The 17,960-nt window shown below is 42.1% G+C and overlaps 1 protein-coding gene across 3 annotated transcripts in view; it reads left to right on the top strand.

Moving 5' to 3' along the window:
• VPS13D (vacuolar protein sorting 13 homolog D) overlaps positions 1 to 17,960 on the top strand; it is a 386,590-nt gene that overhangs the window by 1,752 nt on the left and 366,878 nt on the right. For all 3 annotated transcript variants that reach the window (XM_030185614.1, XM_030185615.1, XM_030185616.1), the window contains exons 3-6: positions 5,565 to 5,732; positions 9,133 to 9,210; positions 11,736 to 11,926; positions 14,355 to 14,435. In XM_030185614.1, the coding sequence (XP_030041474.1) occupies positions 5,636 to 5,732; positions 9,133 to 9,210; positions 11,736 to 11,926; positions 14,355 to 14,435 (447 nt within the window). In that variant the 5' untranslated portion in view covers positions 5,565 to 5,635. The remainder of the gene's footprint in view (positions 1 to 5,564; positions 5,733 to 9,132; positions 9,211 to 11,735; positions 11,927 to 14,354; positions 14,436 to 17,960) is intronic.

A 17,960-nucleotide genomic window follows, 5' to 3' on the forward strand; every position in this document is an offset into this window, starting at 1 on the left:
TTTACAGGATCATACTTGGATTAAGGAACTGAGCAAAGCTGTCACTTTTTAAAACATGTTTCTTTTTTTATTATTTTATTTATTAATTTTACATTTTAATTCAAACATAAATCTTGAAGTTAGAAAAAGATGATTTTAAGTCAAAACATTGTCAAAGGAAATAAAAGATATTACATTAATAATCAAAGGATTGATCTATTACTCATCTTTAGTCCAATATCAGGAGGCATTACACAATACTTAAGGAAATTAGAAACTTAGAATAATAGCTTCTAAACTAAGAAAAAGAAAAGGCGGCTGAGAAGAGCTCTCAGGAATAATTACACTTGTTACGGAGTTGAAGTTGTTATAGTCCTTGGATGTAGCATAGGTGACTCAGCCAGTTTAGCTTCCAGTAAAGAGTTTAGCTGTTTTGATTAAAAAAAATAAACAAACGTATTTAACAGAGTTAAGTTTTAAGACACATTTACAGGGAAAGTTCAACCAAAATAAGGCGCCCAATTGCAAAGCTTTCGGGCGAAGTTTAAGAAACTCTTGTCATTTCTTTTGTGTTGTTTTAGAGACATCTGGGTAAATTCTTATTTTCCAGTCCAGGAAAACTTGTTCTCTATGAAGAAAGTATTGTTTAAGTACCCAGTCTAGTACTACTACTACTACTATTAAACATTTCTAAAGCGCTACTAGACTTACGCAGCGCTGTACAAATTACCTTGAAAAGACAGTCCCTGCTCAACAGAACTTACAATCTAAATTGGACAGACGAACAGACAGCTAGGGGTGGGGAAATTGCAGTGGTAGGGGTGATAAGTGAGGGTGTTGAGTAAGAGAGTCATGGTTAGGAGTCGAAAGCAGTAGCAAAGAGGTGGGCTTTAAGCCTAGACTTGAAGACAACCAGAGACTGAGCCTGACGTACTGGCTCAGAGAGTCTATTCCAGGCATAGGGAGCAGCGAGATAAAAGGAACGGAGCCCGGAGTTAGCAGTGGGGGAGAAGGGGAACGACAGGAGACATTTACCCAGCGAACGGAGTTCACGGGGAGGAGTGTAGGGAGAGATGAGAGCGGAAAGGTACTGAGGAGCTGCGGAGTGGATGCACTTGTAGGTCAAAAGGAGAAGTTTGAACCGTATGCGGAAGCGGATAGGGAGCCAGTGAAGCGACTTGAGGAGAGGGCTAACGTGAGTATAGCGACTCTGGCAGAATATAAGACGCGCAGCAGAGTTTTGGACAGATTGAAGGGGAGAGATGGTTGAGCAGGAGACCAGCGAGAAGCAAATTGCAGTAGTCTAGGCGAGAGGTGATAAGGGTGTGGGTAAGGGTTTTGGTAGCGTCCTCGGAGAGGAAAGGGCGAATTTTGTTAATATTATAGAGAAAGAAACGACAGGTTTTGGCAATCTGCTGAATATGAGCAGAGAAGGAGAGAGCGGAGTCAAAGATGACTCCAAGGCTGCGCGCAGACGGGACAGGAAGGATGAGAGTCTAACACAAACATATCAGTGTTGTAGAGCACAATTTTCTCCTTCAGATGATACTGTTCACAAGCTGATTCAGGCAGACTCTTTTTAAATAATTGGCTTTGAACTTTGGTACATTTTACCATTTGCGCTGACAGTGCCAACTTTGAAGAGATCCTGCAGGGCGGTTATAGATGCTGGTTAGTTGCAAATCTGGCAGTATTATGTCCAGCACAAGCATAATGCTTATTCAAAATTTCAAGTCCGCATCTTTGTTTGCATGGAAGTTGTTGCAGTCTGAATATTGGTCCAAATATGTTCCGATGAGTCGCGACCAATTTTGATGCACACTTTGAGTCAACTTGTTTGACTGGATTTTGCATCCATAATGTTAAAATGTATTTCATCGGAATTAGCATCAAAAACTGTACAGGATTTGAATTTTTTAGTCATTCTTGTGTTTGGATTTTATTAGACCCCAAAAATGGCATTTTGGTAAATGTCGCGCGCTCATGGACTGACAACCTTTCAGAAAAGGGGGGGTCTAGATCTGCAACTATTGCAGTTAGAGACCTCAAATTTTGGGAAACTTTGTTTAACACCTGACTCGCGCAACAGATAAAATTTGAACAAAATTGGAGACATGATGGTGGGAACTTTTTTTTAATTTTAGACCACTTGGCATGGAATGACCCTTTAGTTTTAATCACATGATTACTCGTAATTAAAAATTTTAATTGAACTGCAGCCCTACAAATGACCTGAAATAAATAAAGCAAGCACCTCAAAAGTACATGTGATTTCCTGCAAGTATTTTAGGAATGGAGCCTTTTCTAAAATGTTGCTGGAGTTGAGCGTGTCCTGACCTGGACATCTCAATTCTTATCTCTGTGTTCTGTGTACATGGTGTCTGGAAAAAAAACGGGAACCCCACAACATTTCTTCCAAATAACCCCAAACCAAATGTACTATTATTAAAAACAAATATATTACTGTTATTGAGAGGTGTTTCTGCAAGCTGCTGTAAAAAATGGATGATCCCTGTTTTCAAAATGACATCATTCAGGATGTGACCATTAAAATCCTTTTAGCAAAACGTCTTTTAATCAGTGGGGTTGAAGACTTTTTGTGAATGTGTCAAGGATGAAGGCAGACACTTTGAACACAAATTATAAATTGACCAAGAACCCTCCCCTCCCCCCATTATACTAATGTATTTGCAAAAATCATACTATGGCCCTGTTTACTAAGCTGCGCTATAGGCATGCTAGTTAAAAACGCTAGCATACCTTAGTAAACAGGGCAGAGTATTTTGAAACTAAGGAGTCCTGGGGGTTTTTTTTCCTGGACACCATGTATAATGAGCACATTGATCTTAGTTACTTGGCCATTTTTATTGCGTTTAAAGCTAAAGCCGGTATTGTGCTTTTCTTTTGAGAAGCTCTCAGGTTAAAAAGAAAAGATGCTATCTGGTTGTTGAACGAAGTCTCTATTGCTGATGGGTATCTGTGGCACATATGCATTATAGATGACAAACAGAGCTCTGTATCTGTTTGTTCTTAGAGTTCATAAATATAAATAGGAAGGAAAGCGAATAGAATGTTGGGTGTTATTAGGAAGGGTATGGAGTCCAGGTGTGCGGATGTTATAATGCCGTTGTATCGCTCCATGGTGCGACCGCACCTGGAGTATTGTGTTCAGTACTGGTCTCCGTATCTCAAAAAAGATATAGTAGAATTGGAAAAGGTACAGCGAAGGGCGACGAAAATGATAGTGGGGATGGGACGACTTTCCTATGAAGAGAGGCTGAGAAGGCTAGGGCTTTTCAGCTTGGAGAAGAGACGGCTGAGGGGAGATATGATAGAAGTGTATAAAATAATGAGTGGAATGGATCGGGTGGATGTGAAGCGACTGTTCACGCTATCCAAAAATACTAGGACTAGAGGGCATGAGTTGAAGCTACAGTGTGGTAAATTTAAAACGAATCGGAGAAAATTTTTCTTCACCCAACGTGTAATTAGACTCTGGAATTCGTTGCCGGAGAACGTGGTACGGGCGGTTAGCTTGACGGAGTTTAAAAAGGGGTTAGATAGATTCCTAAAGGACAAGTCCATAGACCGCTATTAAATGGACTTGGAAAAATTCCGCATTTTTAGGTATAACTTGTCTGGAATGTTTTTACGTTTGGGGAGCGTGCCAGGTGCCCTTGACCTGGATTGGCCACTGTCGGTGACAGGATGCTGGGCTAGATGGACCTTTGGTCTTTCCCAGTATGGCACTACTTATGTACTTATGTACTTATGTGGTAGCATTTCTCGATAGACTACAGTAAAAGTGACTGTGCATTTTCATCCTGTTGTCCAGAGGATTTACAAGTTGTCAGTGGTACTAAATGGCCAATCTCAGCATAAACCCAGAGAGAATATTACAAAAGAAAAAAAAAAGCAGAGGGTAACTGTTGTGGAGGGGCATAATCGAACGAAAACGTCTATCTCCATGGGCGTTTATCTCCGAGAACGGGTCCGTGAAGGGGCGGACCGAACCGTATTTTCGAAAAAAATAGACGTCCATGTTTTATTCGACAATTTGTGAGCTGGGCGTTTTTGTTTTTCAGTGATAATGGAAAATGAAAGCGCCCAGCTCAAAAACGAATAAATCCAAGGCATTTGTTCATGGGAGGGGCCAGGAGTCGTAGTGCACTGGTCCCCCTCACATGCCAGGACACCAACCGGGCACCCTAGGGGGCACTTTTACAAAAACAAAAAAAAAGGTCAAAGAGCTCCCAGGTGCATAGCACCCTTCCCTTGTGTGTTGAGCCCCCCAAATCCCCCTCAAAATTCACTGCCCACAAGTCTACACCATTACTATAGCCCTAAGGGGTGAAGGGGGGCGCCTACATGTGGGTACAGTGGGTTTGGGGGGGTTGGACGACTAAGCATTAAGCAGTACAATTGTAACAGGTAGGGGGGGATGGGCCTGGGTCCACCTGCCTGAAGTCCACTGCACCCCCTAACAACTGCTCCAGGGACCTGCATACTGCTGCCAGGGAGGTGGGTATGACATTTGAGGGTGAAAATAAAACGTTGTGAAACATCATGTTTTGTGGTGGGAGGGGATTAGTGACCACTGGGGGAGTCAGGGGAGGTCATCCCCGATTCCCTCCGATGGTCATCTGGTCATTTAGAGCACTTTTTTGGGACCTGTTCGTGTGAAAAAAGGGTCCAACAAAAGTGTCCTAAATGTTCGCTAAAAACGCCTTTATTTTTTTTCGATTATCGCCCTAACGCGTACATCTCTCCTCGGCCGATAACCACACCCCAGTTCCACCTTCGCCACACCTCTGACACGCCCCCATCAACTTTGTCCGCATCTGCGACAGAGTGCAGTTGAAAACGTCCAAAATCGGCTTTCGATTATACCAATTTATTCGTTTTTGTGAGATAAACGTCTATCTCCCGATTTGGGTCAAAATCTAGGCGTTTTTCTCTTTCGATTATAAGGTGGTTAGTCTTTGGCAAAAAAGGCTCCTTTGACATTACTTCTAAACAATATTTTCATTGTAAACTCAAGGTAGCCATGCAACTTGAAGATTTTGATACTGACTCCCACTATACAATCTGTAATACTTATTGAATAATAATGATGATCAAAAGCTTAGCTGTCGGAATTAAATCTTCCAAAATCCTGACAGGGACCCCATTTCACTTCACTACTGTTCCAAGGGGATATTTTTGGCCAGTTCTTTTGGACCTAAGGATCCTGCTAAGCCAGATGATTGTCACTGTAGTGGTTGGGCTAGGATAGTGGGGGTCGTGGGCAGAGTTGAAAGGGCATAAAACATGGATAAGTCTCCTGTGGCTGCAAATTAAGTCATATTGGTGATAAATGAAATTGAGTGGCATTGGAGTGGGTTATGATTGGGCTGGAAGAATAAGTATGGAAGAAGTTTGAGTAAAACAAAAAAAAAAAAAGAGAAAATACTTGAAGTTCACCTGACAACAGGTCAACAGATTGTGTAAAGTATGCGCAATGCTGATTCATGTAGCGTTCCTCCTATATTGTATGCTGGAAATGTTGCTTTGCTTTTAATTCTCTTTGTTTTCTCTTGCAATAGAGTTCCAACTATGGTGGAGTGAAAGAACGTAGACCAACAAAGCACAAGCCGCCCGTGCCCCTCATACAGTCATGCTAGAAGGGCTGGTAGCTTGGGTTCTTAACAACTACCTGGGCAAATATGTCAATAACCTGAACACAGACCAACTCTCTGTAGCGCTTCTTAAAGGTAAGATGGGATTATCTATCTTGAACGTTGAAAGACGGATATAGCTTTTTGAAGCCCTGCCCTATTTTAGTCTATTCTAGCACAGAAGTTTTAAAATAACACACAGTACAATGACTTTAATGCTAGATTTTGTTTTCAGGTTAAAAGAATGTAACGGGCCCAGCCCTATGCAGTATACTGCCTTCATGTATCTGTCAAGAACAGCCAAGTCTTTGGTTGGGTGGGGGGGGGGGGGGCACCATGCTCAGTACTAGGAAGGGAAAATGGTTGCCAAAGGAGTAGTACCGAGTCTCAAATAGGGGCCAGTATTTTCAAGGTGGTCAAAGAAGAGGCCAAAAAGACAGCAGTTGGGGACACATGAAGTTCCCAAGTTTTCCAATGAGGTTTTGGGTGCCCATACTCTAGTTACACTGATAAAAGGTTGGTTAAGCTGGTTTTATCAGAGATGAGCCCATATTCCCTTGGTCTAGGTTTGCTCACCCCCCCCCCCCCCTTTCCAACACCTTTTCAGACTCCTTCCTGTTGGTCTCCTCAGAATCTGGATGCAATAAGGTCAACTTTAGACAGGTTACTGTGTCTGGAGGCCATGGTTTGGATACGGCCAGAAGACTGGGGTGTCTCCAGGTACGCCATCTAATTTGAAGTTCCCAAGAAGGAAAGAATGTTTTGTCCAGTATTAGATTTCAAGGAGGTAAACAAGCCTTTACAGGTGCCTAGATTTCAGGGGGAGACCCTGAGGTCTTTGATGATTGTCATCTAGTGAGGGGAATTTCTGATTTCTTAGATTTCACAGATGCCTATCTACAGATCAAGTGTACCTGAATGTAACTCACCTTGAGCTACTACTGAAAAAGGTGTGAGCAAAATCCAAATAAATAAATGCATATTCCAATTCAGGTGGAATAACAAGAGATACTTGCTTTTTGTGGTCTTGGAAGAATACTTTCATTTCAAGGCTCTGTCTTTTGGATTGGCGACCTTACAGAGGATCTTTTCCAAGATAATGGTGATGTTGATGGTGGTTTGTTCAGCTCTGCTTGGACGACTGACTGGTATAGGCAAAGTCCTTCCAAGAGAGCAAAGACTGTAACAGTGTAGATGGTGCATTTCCTGCAGAACTTGGGTTGGGTAATCAATTTTGCCAGTAGCCACCTGATCCCATCTCAGTACATGGAGTAGTTTAGGTGTTTAATTTGACCCCAGTTGGGGAGAATGCCCCTGACTGAGGAGAGTAGTCTGCAATTATGGTTGCAGATCTGGAGCCTTCTTGGGGCGATGCAGGCCTGGGATTATTTCCAGGTTCCAGGATTGATGGTAGCCGCCTTAGACTTGGTTCTGTGGGCTAGAGCTCACTTATACCCATTGCAGAAGACACTCTTAGACCGGTGGTCTGCTCAGTCCTAGAATCTGTATGTGGTTCAGTCCAGTATGTTTTGGTGGTTGATGAAGGAAAATATGTTGCAGTCATTCTGAAGGTGGAGACTGTCTTGGGCCTAGTGGTCTTAGTGGCTCTGGATTGGCCAAGAAGACCTTGGTATGCGGATCCTCTAGATTCAAGGTTCTAAGAGACAATAGGACTCTTGCATCAGGGCTCAATTCTGATTCAGGACATGTCTGCATTTAACACTTGAGAGGGTAAGGCTGAGGAAGAGAAGATACTCCACTTGGACTATTTTGAATCTCTTGCAGTACAGGAGGAGGTCAGCCTCCTTTGTGCACGTGTGGAGGATAGATGAGACCTAGTATCATGACTAGTTGTCAGGCCATTTCAGCTTAATGTAACTGACATTCTAGCTTTTCTTCAGGATCGTCTGGAAAGAGTTTGATCTTGAATTTCTTGTGGTTTCAGGTAACGACCATTGCTTGTTTTAAGGGTCCAGTTCAGGGTTGCACATTTTCATCACGTTGAATATCAGTTGTTTTTTGAGGGGCATTAAGCAACTTTGGCCTCCTTTCCGTCCAGTGGTCCTGCTTTGGTAACTCAACCTCATCCTTTCAAGGTGTCATTTAAGCCTATCTTGGAGGTATCTTTGAAGGATGTAACGCTTAAAGCAGTGTTTCTTATACCAATTTTTTTGGCCAGAAGGATCTCGGAGTAGCAGGCTCTTTCTTGCCAAGAATCTTTCTGGTGGTGTCGAAAGAGTGTGGTGATCTTGACGTTGTCTTCTTTTAAGGCCAAGATCGATTCACATGAAAAAGGGAAACTGTCTCCCTGCTGGTGTTCCGGGATATGGGGGCTTACAGCAGCTTGGCAGCTCTGTGTAGGCTGCATGCTCGACTGGCCTTGTGGACTTATTTGAAGAAGACTAGAGAGTTATGGAAGTCAGGCCAGTTTTTTTCAGTGGGCCTTGGAAAGGGAGGTGGCATCTAAGGTGTTTGTAGCCTGGTGGACTAAGGAGGCAATCATGTCAGTGTAGTTTTTTTGAAAGGTACGAGATGCCTCTTGGTTTGAGTGCTCGTTTGACTAGAGTGCTAACGTCTTGGGCAGAGTATGGTCTGTTGCTGCTGTACGACATCTGTTAAGCAGCCACCTGGGCATCCCTACATATTTTTGCTATACATTTAGGCTCAGCAGACTCATTGGGTTCCTGTTCTTATTAACTACTACTTTGGTACTTCTCTTGCGCCTGGACTGATCTGGAGGGATGAAAAGGAAGGAGAAATTAGATCTCATCTGCTAATGTTCTTCCTTGAGCACCTCCTGACTAGTCTAAGAACCCAGCCTTTGGGGTTTGTGTCCTGCAGGCCTATGAATGTGTGTTAAATGTGTGTGTGTTTGTGAGAGTCTGAATTGATGCAGAAGAGTTGCTTGATAGGTTTAATAAAACTTTTTTTTTTAAACTCCTCTTGGTGGTTTGTATCTGTGGGCTGAATTGGGGCTCAGTTTTCAGTGATTCCATTGCCCTCTTGTTTTTTTGAGGGGAAATGTTTGGTAGTTTGCCTTGTTACATAAATGCTTGAGGGCCATGGTCTGCACTGATCCTTATGTAGGGTGATGTCTTCAAGCCAGTGGTTCTCAGCTTCGATCTAATTGCAAGAGAGTGTAAACCCATGAGCCTGGACTGATCTGGGAGAGACTCAAGGAAAGAAAATTAGAAGGTACGGTCTAATGTTTCTGTACTGTGAATAATGAGATTACACTTTGTAGTAATATAGTTTCTACTCTACCTATATTAGGAGTATAAGCATTCTAGACTAGTATTGGATCCCATGTAGTATTTGTACCATGTTCTGTAGACAATTTTGCCTTACATTTCAACTGATACTTTTTTTTTCTCCTCTCATTTATGGTGTACTGGTTTAAAAATATTAGAAATTATTTTGCCTCTGCTTCAAGTATACTTCCTTTGTCTCGGTGCTGTTGTTCTTCTAATTTTATTCACTATCTTTGCCTTCACAGGTGCTGTTGAGTTGGAAAACTTACCCTTAAAGAAAGATGCTTTGAAGGAACTTGAGTTACCTTTTGAAGTAAAAGCAGGTGTGTGTTTATATGAGAGAGAAACAAAATAGGTCGACATTCAGCTTCCGTAGTCACAGCCAGCAACACCGGTATCTGGCTTGCAGTTGGCGCTGAATATCCTCTTAGTGCGGTCAGTTCCGACGCTCTCCAGATATCTAATCTGATAAAGTTAGGACTTCTTTTGCTATCCTAGCTTTATCCGGATAGTTTTCCAGATAGCAGGTTCAGTTTCTGCACTCTACAGATAACTTCCCAATCCACCCCAACACCGCTCTGTCACTTCTGGATATCTCTGAAGTGGCCTATAAGGATATTTAGTGATAGCCTCTGCAGAGTGACGCTGAATATTCACGGATAACGGCAGCTAAAGGAACTGTCCTGTTATTGGTGGCTGTAATTCAGATATTTACCTTTGAATATTCCCTTGAATGTGTTTTATTACGTTACATAGTAACATAGTAGATGACGGCAGAAAAAGACCTGCACGGTCCATCCAGTCTGCCCAAGAAATGTGCCACTTTTTTGTGTATACCTTACCTTGATTTGTACCTGTCTTTTTCAGGGCACAGACCGTACAAGTCTGCCCAGCACTATCCCCGCCTCCCACCATTGGCTCTGGCACAGACCGTATAAGTCTGCCCGGCACTATCCCCGCCTCCCAACCACCAGCCCCGCCTCCCACTACCTGCTCTGTTATCCAATCTCGGCTTGTAATAATTTGTAGCTTGATACAGGCCTCGGATACTTATTTAGTCTCCATGGAAATAGCCTTAAAACCTCATGCTGTCCAAGGATGATTGACCCATCAATTTAGCTTGTCTTCTTTTTTTCATATGGATCAGCTCTTTCAATGGAAATGGAAGAGTTCAATATCCATACTCCATCCAGTTTCTGGCATCTATAATGACTTTGATAGCAAAGTCTGTAATTCAGTGGTTTTAAGGAATATGGACTGTTTTTTTTATTTTTTTATTATTTATGCATTTACAATTATATCAAAACAAGGTTAAAACACTTGTCAAGAAAATAACTATACTGTTCAGCAATATTATAGCAAGTTACAAACATCAAATAACTAAAAAAAAAAAATTACACAGCAAGTTAATCAAAGTCCTCATTAATAGGATTCAAAATTTACCATTGTGGAAAAAGAAAAGAAAAAAAATTTCTCAAGTAAGCTAAACTAGGCCGGATTTCCATTAGGAAATTCAAAGTGCCCTTACTTCACATAGAGCTCATACTAATTGCTCCCCTGACCTTTTGCAGCCAAGAAGGAGGAGAGCTGAGAAGGATCATAGAAGACATACTTATTAGACTGATATTTAATCAGGCATTTACAGGGGTACTTTAAGAAGAAAGAAGCACCTAACTGAATTACACCTGGATGCATAAGTAAAAATCTTTGTCTCCGTTTTTGAGTTTCTTTAGTCACATCTGGGAAGAGATGCACCTTCAATCCAAGAAAGCTTTTATGCTTATTCTGGAAGAAAAGCCTCATCAGCCAGTTTTTATCTGGTGATAAGGCTACAGTGGCAATTAACGTAGAAGATTTTATTAAATCAGTATCTGAGGATTCCAATATGGACTGCTTTTAACTAAGCGCCAGACTAAAATCACCACATCCAGTTTCTTTTTTTTTTTTTTCTAATTCAGTGTTTTCTCAACCGATGTGTCACAAAAAATGTGGTATAGACAATAGGCCTATTTTTCCTTTATAAAAATCAGTGCCTGCAACTGGGGGAGACCGGTAATCCTTGAGAGTCGAGTCCTTAAAATTCCCATAATTGGTCCCTATTACTGCTTCCCCACTACCCCCAATAATAACTGCTGCCTCCAGCCCCAACCTAAAATATTGCAGGTCTGCTGTCCATAGGTTCTGTTTGCTTCACAGTATCTGGCAGCAGAGGGCTTTTGTGTTGATGTTACTGAGGTGGCACCAGAATGTGAAAATAAGTGTGGGTGTGGTTCGTTGTATAAGTGAGAAATCCTGGAGTAATGTGTTGTTATGGGGTAGGCAGATTCATACTAAACTTAGTCAAACAATGAAATATTTAGGCATGATTTCCTCAGCTGTAAATTTTAGTGTTCCGTGTGTCACATGCATGAATCTTGTCAGTTGTGTCACATCCAGGGTTTTTTTGAGGGGGTACTTGGGGGTACTGAGTACCGGCACCTTTTCCATTGTCTGCTAAAATTGACCTATGGTCCCCTAGTTTTTAGAGCTCAGGCTCTATACACCAATTCTGCCTGGTCATAGATTATGTGACTGGTTGCAGGGGGCCTGTCTGTTGTGGGGTGGGGTCCCTTAGTGATCACCCCACCCCTGAAGGGTGGCCTGACATTTGAGTACTGGCACCTTTTTCGCTAGAAAAAATGCACTGGTCACATCAGAAGAATGGTTGAGAACCACCGTTCTAATTAGATGGTCACAGGCCATTACTGTCTTGGTTTGCTGATTTTCCACCTATTACTATCGGCATCAAAGCAGAATACGATTGTATTGTATCAAAAGTGAATGAATAAATTTTTGCTCTCGTTCCTAGGCTTTATTGGCAAGATAACTCTACAGATACCATTTTATCGGCCACATGTCGATCCTTGGGTGATCTCCATCTCTAAACTTCACTTAATTGGAGTGCCGGAAAAACAAACAGATTTTGATGCGGAGAAAGAGGAACAGTTAGAGAGAAACCATAAGAAAGCTCTCTTAAAAGCGCTGGAAGAAAAATGGAAGGTAAATCTTATTTATTTATTTGTTGCATTGGTATCTCACATTTTCCCACCTATTTGCAGACTCAATGTGGCTTACATTATGCCGTAATCTTGCACCTTATGCTCTATTAAGCAGTTGTGCTTGGGAAAACATTTATATCTTTTGATATGGCACAAAGCAGCTGTTGTTTATCCAAGAAAACACCCCATAGAAGAACAGGCAATCATCCAATTTCCTATATATGAGTGACAGAGAGTGGTATTGGATAAAAAAAAAATCAAAATTCTCAGAACCAAAACCCATACCAAAAAGCCACATTTATATCTAATTTAACATAAATCATATAAGTTAAACAGAAAAGGTTAAAATCTGCAATAAAGTTCAAGTGAAAAAAAAAAAAAGTTAACCTCATAGAACCCACATGTGCAGAGAGGGTCCAGTGGAGTAGGAAAATTGTCTAGAGACAAAATTCTCCAAATACCACTTTAAAAAGGGGAAACATGGGGGAGGGGGCATGCAATGTGGACTCTTTTTAATTTAGTTCTTTGCTTTCCCATGGTGTCTTGCTGAGCTTTGTATGATTTATTTAGCTCATCAGAGGTTTTTCCCACTTCATGCACAAAGTTCTGTAAGTGAGTTTCAGTCAAGAAAAACAGTTTGAGATAAGATGTTCCACAAGAAAACGGGTAATGGTAATGCATTTGATAGAGAAACGGAGAAAAAACGAAGGTAGATAAAGACTATATGGCCTATCCAGTCTGTGTATCCATGCCATATACTATCCCTTCCTCTCCCTTAGAGATCCTATGTACTCGTCCCAAGCTTTCTTAAATTCAGATACAGTTTTCATCTCCACCATCGTCGAGAGCCGGTGGTGGGAGGCGGGGCTGGTGGTTGGGAGGCGGGGATAGTGCTGGGCAGACTTATAATGCATGTTTTGGAGGAGATGACAATGGTAACGGAATTCAAACATGCATGGGTTAAACATAAAGGAATCCTGTTCAGAAGGAAGGGATCCTCAGAAGCTAAGCTGAGATTGGGAGGCGCGGGGCTGGTATTTGGAAGGCTGGGCTAGTGCTGGGCAGACTTCTACGGTCTGTGCCCTGAAAATGGCAGATACAAATCAAGGTAAGATATACACAAAAAGTAGCACATATGAGTTTATCTTGTTGGGCAGACTGGATGGACCGTGCAGGTCTTTTTCTGCCGTCATCTACTATGTTACTATGAGAGGCCATTCCATGAATTTACCACCCTTTCAGTGAAGTATTCTCTGAGGGCAAGCGGGCCAGTTATATTCTCACAGCTGGGTGATGTCAGAGCTCGGTGCGGATGCTGACTAGCGAGATTAATGTAGAATTTTCTAGCAGCATTCCACCACACATGCGCTGGTGCCTTCCTGCCCAATGCTTGAGTGCAGGTCCTTCAGTCTTTGTTTTTCCATGGAGCAGGGAGAATGCATCATCGCGTTTTTGTGTGTTTTTTTTTTCTCTGATTCTCTGTGCCTTCCTATATGGGTACTTTTGTCCCTCGTAATTATTATTATTCTTTCTGCACCCACTAAAACTGCTCCAGGGACCTGCATACTGCTGTCATGGAGCTGCGTATTAAATTTGAGGCTGGCATAAAGGCTGGCAAAAAAATTTTAAGGTTTTTTTTTAGGGTGGGAGGGGGTTGGTGACCACTGGTGGGAGTAAGGGGAGGTCATCCCCTCCGGTGGTCATCTGGTCAGTTCGGGCACCTTTTTGAGGCTTGGTCGCAAGAAAGAAATGGACCAAGTACAGTCGGCCAAGTGCTCGTCAGGGACTCTCTGCCCTGATTGTGTCTGAATAGATTTGGATGGGCTGGAGTGGAACTTTTCAGGAGCTTTGACAACTTCAAAATTTAGAACAAGGGTAGTGCCAGGCAGACTTCTACGGTCTATGCCCTGAAAATGGCAAAGACAAATCAAGATCATATGAAGTATCACATCATAAACTCATTACATATGGTATCTTGTTGGGCAGACTGGATGGACTGTTATCTACTATGTTATTATGACTCTAACTTCACCCAAAATCACAACCCTGGCTATATATTTTTGTTATATTTGTAGAACACTTTTTATTTATTTATTTAAAATACAGCTGTACAGTGTTGAGGTCACTTGATGCACTTTCAGTTTTTATACAAAATACACAATTGTTTTCATGGATTGAAATGGCAATAATTGCTCAGAATTCAAGTCTGCTTTACAATTGCTTGACCATCTGGAAAAGTTCACTCTGGTCATTTTTTTTTTCTTCTCAAGATACCAGAAGAAAGACTGGACTGGTTTGTGAAATGTTCTGTTCTGTAATGGAGGAACTTGTTTCTATACATCGTTATTTTATCAACCTCAGAATTTTGCAGTGTAGAAACTGACCTTTAGCAGCTGCAGTGTGTAATTAGTTATGTGTGTTTGTTTCAGAATGAGCAGCAGCAGAAGGGTGAATCCTACTGGTATTCTGTCACTGCCTCGATTGTCACTCGGATAGTTGACAATATCGAAGTAAGCAAGAAGGTTTATGTGCTGGGGACTTGAGATTGTTTACAAAGTTACCTTCGTCAGTTAAAATATATTTTATTAATAGGGTGTCTAGGTCTGTGTGGTCAGAATCCCTTAGTTTTTAATAAAAGGCTCGCTGTGCACAATTTTTATATTCTAATTTTGAAAAGTAAAAGTTACTGTTTTACTGCAGTGATTAGTGGTGTAAAGCTATGAAAGTTCTAAGGGTTTTTTTTCTTCTGGGCCTGATTATTTTGACAAGTTTTGTGTGACTATGTGCTGTTTTATTATTTCAATAGATAAAGAAATGTGGAAACTCAATTAAAGTAAGCCACTAGGTAAGTAAACTTTAATATAACAGGAGGAAAAACCTCCTGAAGCTAATTAAATCTTAGCGTCTAAAAGTTCATAACATCGCTGATATCCAAATCTAAATCCGATGTTCAGAAAAAAACTTTAGAGTCTCAGCCATTGAAAGCTAAGTGAAGTTTTTTCTGAACATCGGATTTAGATTTGGATATCAGCGATGTTATGAACTTTTAGACGCTAAGATTTAATTAGCTTCAGGAGGTTTTTCCTCCTGTTATATTAAAGTTTACTTACCTAGTGGCTTACTTTAATTGAGTTTCCACATTTCTTTATCTATTGGATTGGCCATATATGGAAACTGATTCCCTGACTGTTTGAGTAGGTTATACTAAATATCTGTTTAATTATTTGCCACACATTTGTACTTTTCTTGTTGAAGTAATTTTATAAAGTTATTTTTGCACACATGTGACCACATATATGAATAAATTCCTTCTTATAAATACCGACCTGTGTAAAAGTATGTGCTTTGACATGATGCTGCGTACTTTGCCATTAAGGAGTAAATGTCTGTGCCTTCAAAGGCTCCCCATGTCTTTATAAAAAAAATTAAAAAAAAACAGCTTTAGAAAGGATATGATGAGGCGGGGGGGGGGGGGGGGGGGGGTTCAAATGTTCAGATTAGGACGTGGAGAACTGCCACGGTATTTTTATAAGAGGCTTAGCCATTGTTGAGTCTCTTCTAAAATAGATCCCGGTCTGCACATGTATGACTCTCCCTGTCCAGTGGGAGCAGCAATTTTTTACTCATGTGAAGCCCCCCCCCCACACACACACACATACGCATGTATGTGGGAGCAGCTTTTTAAAATTACTGCAACCTCCGTCCCCTGATCCCCCCCCCCCCCCCCCCAGCTCTTATTGGGGGTCCTTGGTGTACTGGAAGCAGGAGCAAAACCCATTCACTCCCTCTCCTTGGCCACAGGTCAAAATGGCTGCCATGACCTCTAGTGGTAATCTCATGGTATTTACTAGGGCTGCATTTCGATAAAAGATTTTAATTGCACAATTAAAGGCAGGGCCATAGCCATCTGTTCATTGGGGAGGGGCACACATTCCCTTCCTCCCCCTCTATTAGAAATCATACATTTTCTGGTGGGGATACCGAAGCCCCACCAGTTGAAGAAATCTGTTGCCAAAGCTGTCCCCTTCCTCCACATACTGCCTTATGGTCCAGGAAGTCAGCGGCATACCTCCAGCTGCTGATGCCAGCACATCCCGAGCATGCTCAGTTCATGCACAAATTGGGCATATTTGAAGAGTGCCACTGTCGGCGGCTAGAGGCATACTGCCAATTTTCTTGCTTCTGAGGCAGTACGTGGAGGAAGGGGGGAAGTGGATTTCTTTGGCTGTCAGGGCTTAGGCTACCCCACCAACCGCTGAACCAGGTACTGCAGCTTTGGAGGGGGCCCAGATCCCCAAGGCTGCCACCCCCCACCCATTGAACAAGTACTGCAGCTTTGGAGGGGTCCTGAACCCATAGGAATGGGCCCAGATCCCCAAGGCTGCTGCCGCCCCTTCCCATGGCTACACCACTGATTAAATCTCCCTCTCTTCCCTTCTCTCCCTCCCTGTCTCCTTCCTTCCTCTGTTATGCGTCTTTCCCTTTCTTCCTCTAACCCCCTTCCTCCATTTAGGGTCCGGTAGATCTCCCTTTCCTTCCCGGCCTCACAACGCTCTCGCAATTCCCTTCCTGCCACCCCCCCCCCCCCCCCCCCGGTTGCTATATGTACAAGTCTTTCAATAAAAATGATTTAAACATAAAATCATTTCCAGTCTTCATCTGGCTGCCTGTGGCTTGCACCGTGGCTTTATCTTTGAATCGTCCTGTCCCGTTCTGATGCAACATCCTGTTTTCTGAAGAGCGGGATGGTTCAGAGAGAGAGAGAGCTGTAGTGCAGGCCATAGGCAGCCTATGAATGTCGCTTGCGCTGCTCGGGCAAAGACTGGATTTTTAGGTGTGGGGGGAGGGAGGGAATTGCAAGATCTTTGCGGGGCCGGGAAGGGAGAGATGCCAGACCATGTACAGAGGGTGGGAGGGAGATACAGGTTGGCACCATTAGTTAATTGCGTTTAATAATGCATTAATTTCAGCGTTAATCACGTTTAACATTAAACTCTAGTATTTACCTCTAGAGGTCAGATTTCTGTGGGTGGTTTCTCAGGATCCAAATATGGGGACTGAAGACAGAGCCACTGTTCTTATGCTGCATGACACCTCTTTAGCAGGCATGGAAAAGCCTTTATTAAATTGTTTACTGCTTTGATGAGTGTGTTTCATAACGAAACCAACATGCCTATTGCTATGTCCGTTCCTCTGAGCACATGTATAAGCAACATTCCCAGTTTCTGCTCTGTGATCAGTAAGCAGTTCCCCAACTTGTTTTTGTTGATTAAGGCGTAACCAAACCAGGCATGGTAAAATATTTTGGACAGAAGATTAAATGGCTCTTGAAGTCTATTTTTGAAGCGTTTTTAAGATATGCAGGAGCTTGACTCTGGCTTGGTTCCCAGTGCTGATGGGGGGCATTGCAGGTCACATTATTTCACATTTCACCTTTATTTAATATAAAAGGATTAGCTAAACTGTTTTCAGAGAAAATAGGGGTGAGGAAAGAGCAGGAAAAGGCACAAAATGGGAACCTAGTTTATAATATTGATATAAAATGTACAATATATTTATTCTTTTCTGATACCAGCTGCAGACTGGTGTGTGACTACAGCGTCATACCAGTGCCATTCATGCTGAACACTGACCCCATATCTTTTTATGGGGCTGGTATTTTTATAACTGGATGTCTAGGCAGGATGGTACAGAGGTTAATAGTTTCTTAAAACTTGATATACCGTCAAAGCTGATTCACAGAACTGAGGTGTTTACAAATTAAAAACAAAATAGTAAGAAAGGAACTGCAATAATATGAGAGGAAAGCAAGAGAGTAATCACACCAAGACAGTTATAGCAGCACTACAGAAGGGGGGAAGGAAAATTTGGGAAGAGGAAAGGGAAAAGGCAAGGCAGGGGATGGCGACACTAAATCTGAAACCTCTCCAAAATTCATTGTAAAGAAAAAGCTTGCTTAAAAAGGTGCGTTTTTAAAGCTACCTTAAACATTTTAAAAGACAATTCAGCTCAAAGAGGAAAGGGACAGGGAAAAA

This window comes from Microcaecilia unicolor, chromosome 13 (genome assembly GCF_901765095.1).
Source record: "Microcaecilia unicolor chromosome 13, aMicUni1.1, whole genome shotgun sequence".
NCBI classification, from domain to species: Eukaryota; Metazoa; Chordata; class Amphibia; order Gymnophiona; family Siphonopidae; genus Microcaecilia; species Microcaecilia unicolor.